A 7478-nucleotide genomic window follows, 5' to 3' on the forward strand; every position below is an offset into this window, starting at 1 on the left:
GGTCACTGTGGTGCATTCAGTGTTCAGTAAATCTGAGTCTTCCTGTTCAAGGAGATGGGGGTTTTTTTGGCGGGAAATTACATTTTGGCGCCAAACTCTTGTCACATTTTTTTGGATGTGAAGAAGAATCTCTTACATCTTCTACTTGTGTGTGTGTGTGTGTGTGTGTGTGTGTGTGTGTGTGAGTGTGAGTGTGAGAGTGTGTGTGTGTGTGTGTGTGTGTGTGTGTGTGTGTGTGTGTGTGTGTGTGTGTGAGTGTGAGTGTGTGTGTGATGTGTTTAAGCTCTCAGGATGGAGAGCACAGCTAATGCAGCTGCATGTTTTCACTACTCAGCTGTTTCCTCCAAAACAGACCACACACTCACACACACACACACACACACACACTCGCGCTGGCCGAGCCCATTAGCCCGGTCACCTGCTCCTCTCAGTCGAAAGCTCGGGGTTAATTGTTTGCAGCTTTTCTTCTTCTCTTGTTTCGTGTGTGTTTAGCGTAGCTGCTCGTGATTAGCCGAGCGGCGGCCGACGCTCTTGAGAGGCCGGGAGGCGACAGAAGAAGAGCGTCGCTCGAGTGTCGACGCTTTATTTACACGAGTCAACTTCACTTCCACGACGAGGACGACGACGTGTCGCCGAGGATTCACAGTAACGAGGAAGACGCCGCATCTGCCGGCTGTTTAATTATCCGACACGTTCTTGAGGCGGCGTTCAGGAGAGTTTAATTGTGTGTAGGTGAAGAAGAGGAGGAGGGGGAGGAGGAGGAGGAGGGGGAGGGTGTTGACAGATGCAGGAGGAAGTGCATTTGTTCTTGTTATCGGGAGAATAAAGACGTCTAAAAGGAGGAACAATAAATAAAGCAGGAAGCTGACCTCATCAGTAACGGCTCTCTGACCCTACAGAACGCTACAGACCCGAGTACCCCCCCCCTCGATGATCGAGCAGATGACGAATGGGACGAAGTGGGAAATCCCCCCGCCGACGATTAGTCACCTCACAACACTACCTGACCCCCCCCCCCCCCCCCCCCCCCCCCCAGAGGACACAGACGGGGCGTGGAGGGCAGGATCACTCACTCTGCTCCATCTTTCTTCAACCTTTTTATTCTTCTTCTTCTTCTTTCTACAGCGATGTCAGGGAGGGTCGAGGGAAATCTGTTCACCTGAAGCTTCATCACACACTCTCACACACACACACACACACACACACACACACACCTGCAAAACCTCCATCTTCACACATCATTTGTGTTGTTGAGTCCTGAAAGTCTATTTTTCCTGAATCTGCAGCCGTCAGGTTTTTCCCCAAAGATCAACCTGTTTTTGTTTTCTTCAGCGTCTTTAATTAAAGAAGATTTAATAAAGATTTAAGACACACAAGCGTTAAAGTTTAGCCTCAACACTTTAAACCGCTCGCTAAATCAACGTTGTTGCTTTATTTTATTCACTAAACATGTTTAAACACTGAACATGGATGGAGCGATGACACTGAGCTCCAAAACACCAACAACTAGAAACTATCCTCATAAGAATGTGATCAAGAGAACAAACTATGGATGTGAGTTTCATATTCAGACGCTGTGAAGCCGTTGTTGATGCAAACATGAACGTTGTGGAGGAAAAGGATTGTCTGACAGAGTAGTTGTGTTCTAGTGAAGAACACAAAAGGAAAGGTCTCTTTAGTTCCGAGCCGTCGCTGCTCAACAGGCTCAGCTCTACCAGCAGATGAAGACATGATGGAAACTCAGCAGACCATAATCTGTGGAAGGACTCACAACATCCACACTTCAGCCTCTGATCTTAAGACAACGCAGCAGACTTAAAAACACCAGAGAGAAACGCCGACGAAGACAAGCAACCTGAGACCAAGAGTCCACGAGACGAAGAGGACGACGACTCCATTCCTTTCATTCTCACTGAGCATTAGTTCACCAGGGCTTCCTCTCTCTCTCTCTCTCTCTCTCTCTCTCTCTCTCTCTCTCTCTCTCTACTCTTTCAAATAAAAGAATAAAAGCATGCGGCATTTCAAAATAAAAGTTTGGAAGTTTCTGCACGGAAACAAACTCCCACCTCCACACCCTGACTGCATAAACTTACACACACACACACACACACACAGTCCGTGTGCACCGGGACCTCTGACCTCTCTCACACCTTTTATAAGAGCGTAACTCTCAGTGTCACAGGTGATTCTTCTGTGTTTTTCTGTGTTTTTTCTGTTTTCCGTTGTTTTTTCTGTGTGTTTTGTGTTGTTTTTTCTGTGTTTTTTGTTGTTTTTTTCTGTGTGTTTTTTGTTTTTCTGTGTGTTTTTTGTTGTTTTTTCTGTGTTTTTTGTTGTTTTTTTGTTGTTTTTTCTGTGTGTTTTTTGTTTTTCTGTGTGTTTTTTGTTGTTTTTTCTGTGTTTTTTGTTGTTTTTTTGTTGTTTTTTCTGTGTTTTTTGTTGTTTTTCTGTGTGTTTTTTGTTGTTTTTTCTGTGTGTTTTTCTGTGTGTTTTCTGTGTGTTTTTTCTGTGTTTTTTCTGTGGTTTTCTGTGTGTTTTTTCTGTGTCTTTCTGTGTGTTTTTTCTGTGTGTTTCTGTGTGTTTTTTCTGTGTTTTTTCTGTGTGTTTTCTGTGTGTTTTCTGTGTGTTTTTTCTGTGTTTTTCTGTGTGTCTTTTTGTGTTTTTTGTTGGTTTTTTCTGTGGTTTTCTGTGTGTTTTTCTGGCCTTGTTTTAGAGGTGAAGGAGCGTCGTGGACGAGCTGCCGGTGCGGTCGACCTGAGAGATGAAATCACTTTGAAGGTGGCCGGGCGGCGATCATGTGCCGGGCGTGAAGTCCGAGTAACCCGGAGACGGATCACAGTGAAGCTCTGCGCTGTAGAGCGCTGAGATCATCCTCTAACTGTGACTCCTGTCTGTAGCGACACAAACTACCCAACTGACACAAAGTGCAGCAATATTAAGATATTGTTGAATAGAAATCAGCGGCTTCTTTTCCACTGTGCTCCTTATTAAAGAAACCTAACGGTTCATATTTCGTTGTATTTGCACTCCTTCCTACAAGTTGGTCCGATCTCCACGTGAGATTTGTTCTAAATAAACGACAGAAACGCTAAACGTACGACGGCGTCACAAACACGCTCCGCCGCACCAGGGATTCAAACCGGCGACTTCCTCTCAGCAGCGAGAACAAGAACAGAAGCGGAGAGTTTGATATTCCAAGTCTCCGGATCGACTCGTGCAGGAGAGGAGAGGAAGCCTCTCGTCTCCACACAGCCCAATAGAGAGCAGTGAGGCGGTCACACTGATCACACACTCACTCACATTCCTGAACACCAACAGTACAGTTTGAAACTCCATCGCTCATCCTTCCTTCACATCAGGCTGGATTATTAGTGCTTCATGTTTTATGGTTATTAATGACGAGATGTTACAGATTGTTTCCACCAAAGACAGTTAAGAACCAGACGCACGCTTTGGACGGCTTTAAACTGCTGGTTGTGGCTAAATGTACTAAATAATACATAAAGGTTATGATATGAATTAAGGATAAGACGGCGCTTCTCATTTCATGTTTAGAGATCAGACTGAGGAGGTTAGGTTCCACTGATTATTCTTCTAGTTATTCCACATTAAACACACATGCAGAGAAGTGTTCCTCCGTTCTCACACGTGTTCACACCTTTATTTATATTCATTATGGTTTTATTATCTCCTCAAAAACTCTCAAAGATTTTCCTTCTAAAAGCTTCAAAAAGAACAAAAGCAGAAAAGAGTCTCAGAGTCTGATCATTAAATAATCAATAATCAGCTGAAGACACAACGCTTCTCTGGATCATCAGAGGAAAGACACAACCCGATATATAAATATATATATATATATGAATATATATGAATATATATTCCTGTACTTTATTCACAACGTCACCGTTCTTCACTCCTCACACAGCGTGTTTCTCTCTACGTCACATTTGTTTGTTTGATTTTGTGGTTTTGACAAACGGACGTCTTCCTTTAACTCTCTTCAGGAAACACAACACACACACACACACACACACACACACACACACACACACACACACACACACTCATCTTTAACTTTCATTATTTATCTTTTAAAAAAGAACTAAACTAAATGTGCAGCTTAAGAAAACAAGAGGACAGAACCCTTGGTTCCTGTAACGCTTTAGAAGCACATTTCCTCTTCTCTGTTTTAAAAACACTGACGTTGGTTTCATGGGTTCATCTTTAATGAATGAATTAAAACACATGAAGAGTCTCTGCTCTACAGGAATAACCTTCCTGAAGCTTCTGTCTGTTCAGTAATAAACTTCTGTTTGACGTTCATGTCTCAGTATGAAACCTTAAATATACTGTACATATAAACACACTCATAAACACATATAAACACATATAAACACATATATAAACACACATATAAACACACATATAAACACACTCATAAACACACTCATAAACACATATAAACACATATATAAACATATATAAACACACATATAAACACATATAAACACACATATAAACACACTCATAAACACATATAAACACACATATAAACATATATAAACACACATATAAACACACTCATAACAGACACAGTCCCCCTCTGTTCTCTAACTATTAATGCTCGTCAACATGAGTCCACTGACAGAGAATCAGCTCTTTTAATTACTGATTCTTCTTTAAAGTCATTTTTAAAAAGACATAAATTCTCTTCTAAAGCTTCTAAAATATTAATATTAATCTTTGCATTTTGGACAAAAGAAAACATTTGAATGTTTTACTTTTTGCAGACTTTCTGTGGAATAAATAAATAATCCATTAAATCAATTAAAGCATGTTTTCCTGCACATGTTGCTCAAGGTGTTCGCTATTTTTCTCTTTAATCTTGTATTTTGTATTTTGTGTGAACACGTTTGATCCATAAAGCTTCTGGTTCTGCTGCTTTGATCGATCGTGTTTTTAAAACGTGTTTTAATCTGAAGACTCCACGTGCTGAAATAAAAAACGCTGCAAATTAAACTGGATCTGAATTCCTGCGTGAACACACACGTGAACACATTATTTTTTTTAAAGGCACGCGGACACATCGCGTGGGTCTCAGTTAAAGTGTGAGGTGCGCGTGGAGGTGATGGATGTGGTTCTGGTTCGCTGTAGCTCTCCACGTTCAGCTGATTTAAACCCGAGAGCAGCATTGATTCATTTCACCTCAGCTCACCTGAGACCATTTAAAGCTCACGAGCCTCGCTATTCACGTCACATTCCACCGGAAATAACCGAATTATGTCACTCCTAAAACCTCCAAAAACACACATTTGTGTATTTAATTTTTTGAAATACACAGATATTGTAATGTTGAATAAAAGTAATTCAGATTTCCGCTTTGAAATTATTCCCTCAATGTGAATGAATATTTAAGAACTTTGAAATTAAATAAAAAGCTTTAAATCGATTGATGTCAAAGTGAACTGAGCGTCAGATGTGCGCGTGTTCGTCTCGCGGAGGTCAAACACGTTACAATATTTTACCCTGCGTTTAGAGAGCCCTGTAATTTAACCTGTGACCCACTTAAATAGAGATTTATTTCCTCCTCGACTCGGTTCATAAATAAAATATGTTTTCTTCTATTTGATGAGAGATTTATAGACGAGGTGTGTGTGTGTGTGGGGGGGGGGGGGGACGAGAGAAACCCGCACACATGTCGTGAAATAATAAAGTCTCACTTCTTGTAATTATTTGCTAAATAACCTTTAAATGTTCTGTAAGGATCCCGGAGAACAGGCTCGCGCTGCGTCTCTGCGCTCGTTTGCGCGCGGCGTGTTTCTCGTGCAGCACCAAAAACGCCGCGTGGTATTTCCGCAACGATTTGGTTTAAATGGAGAACCGGCGGTGCGGGAAGATTAGAAACATTATTTCAACTCGAGCTTTTGGGTTATTAAAGACACGCGGAGGCGGGAACGAGAGATGCGGCTCTGGGCTCCGCTCGCGCCGGGCAGACGGTGAACCCCGAATCCGCCCGAGAGGAGGAGGGAGCCGGCCTGACGGTCCGACCGCTCCGCGCCGGGAACCGCTCCACCGCGGAGGACGGAGGAGACTTCGCGTGATTCAGTTTGTATCTTCTGTTGTGAATTATCACCTGCATCACTTTCACATATTTTAAGAAGAGACGAGGCGCCTGAAGCTTTGCCCCAAACCGTCCAGCTGATGCTCCTCTGACACTTCACACTAAAACTCTGCTCTCACTCATCCCATCCTTTCTCCAGACAAGCGCGTGCTCTGCTGCTTGTGCAAAGCGACAGTAAAGCTTCGCCTCTTCCTGCAGCAGAAGAAGAAGAAGAAGCAGAAGAAGAAGAAGAAGAAGCAGAAGCAGAAGAAGCAGAAGAAGAAGAAGCCATGTGGTATTTTAACTTTTTTCTGGTGTCTGGCTGCAGACTGACAACACTTCTCACGCCGCGTGCCTTTCACCTTCACGCTGGAGTTTTCTACAACTGTGGCATTGATCAACCGATTGCCACCGCGGCGCACAGAGAGGCGACAACTTGCTTTGGTTTTTGGGGATATTGATATTTTTTTTTACCTCTGGGCAGCTGTGTTGGCGTCCAAAATCCCTGCGCCCTGCATCCAGGAGCGGACTGGGGTCATGCCGGTGGGGAGCGGCTCCTCCTTCATGGTCAGAGCCCCCCTGGGGAGGCTGTCCTGGATGGAGAACATCAAAGTGTCCTTCTGGGAGCTTTGTCTTCACCAGAAACAAGAAAGAAGAAGAATAATCCTCCTTGTACCCGACACTCAAAAAAGCCAAAAGGACCACCTGGATTAAGGTGGAGAAAAAGAGGAGCGATGCGGAAGGAGGAGGAGGAGGAGGAGGAGGGGTGGAGGACACACGAACGAGCTTCTCCCAAAAGTACCGGGTCCTGATCCAAAGAAGAGCCCGGGATCCCTCTGGGTTTCTCCGGGGGTTGTTTTAGATCCCAGCCGCGGCGCTCCGCAGCAGTCCGCGCTTTTAAAAAACCGGCGGCTCTGTGAAGTTAAAAGAGGGCGGAGAGAGGAGCGGAGAGCGGGGAGAGCATCTCAGAGGAGAGAGAGAGAGCGAGAGAGAGAGAGAGAGAGAGAGAGAGAGAGAGAGAGAGAGAGAGAGAGAGAGAGAGAGGCGAGAATCAGCCGGGATCCGGAGAGCCTGACGCCGGGAGAACGGAGCGTGGAGAGCCGGGATCAGATCAGAGGGAGGCGAGCAGCGCGCGGATTGTGGAGAAATGAAAAGTGGGATAAAAAACAAACCCACCGCTTCAAAAAGGAGTAAAATGAAATGATTAGCAAACAAGAGGGAGGGACGGACCGTGGAAGGCTGCAGCAGCTCCCGGGGGAACAGAGGGATTGGGCGGCGAGAAAATCTCACCCCCCCCTCCTCCCTCCTCCCTCCCTCCACCGGCTCTTTATGGCTCCTCTGTCCCGGCGGAGAGCTCCTTCTCCCGGGGTCCGAGGCTCTG

General features: G+C 44.5%; 1 protein-coding gene across 1 annotated transcript in view; it reads right to left on the reverse strand.

The window, feature by feature from the left end:
• Window positions 1–7217, reverse strand: part of LOC137870068 (transcription factor COE3-like) — a 39006-nt gene extending 31789 nt beyond the window's left edge. The window contains exon 1 of the mRNA XM_068707063.1: window positions 6572–7217. Within this exon, the coding sequence (XP_068563164.1) occupies window positions 6572–6705 (134 nt within the window). The 5' untranslated portion in view covers window positions 6706–7217. The remainder of the gene's footprint in view (window positions 1–6571) is intronic.
• Window positions 7218–7478: the final 261 nt, after the last annotated feature.

The sequence above is a fragment of the Cebidichthys violaceus genome, unplaced genomic scaffold (genome assembly GCF_023349555.1).
Source record: "Cebidichthys violaceus isolate CVI_PGR_0920_01 unplaced genomic scaffold, fCebVio1.0.p SCAF_129, whole genome shotgun sequence".
Lineage (NCBI taxonomy): Eukaryota > Metazoa > Chordata > Actinopteri > Perciformes > Stichaeidae > Cebidichthys > Cebidichthys violaceus.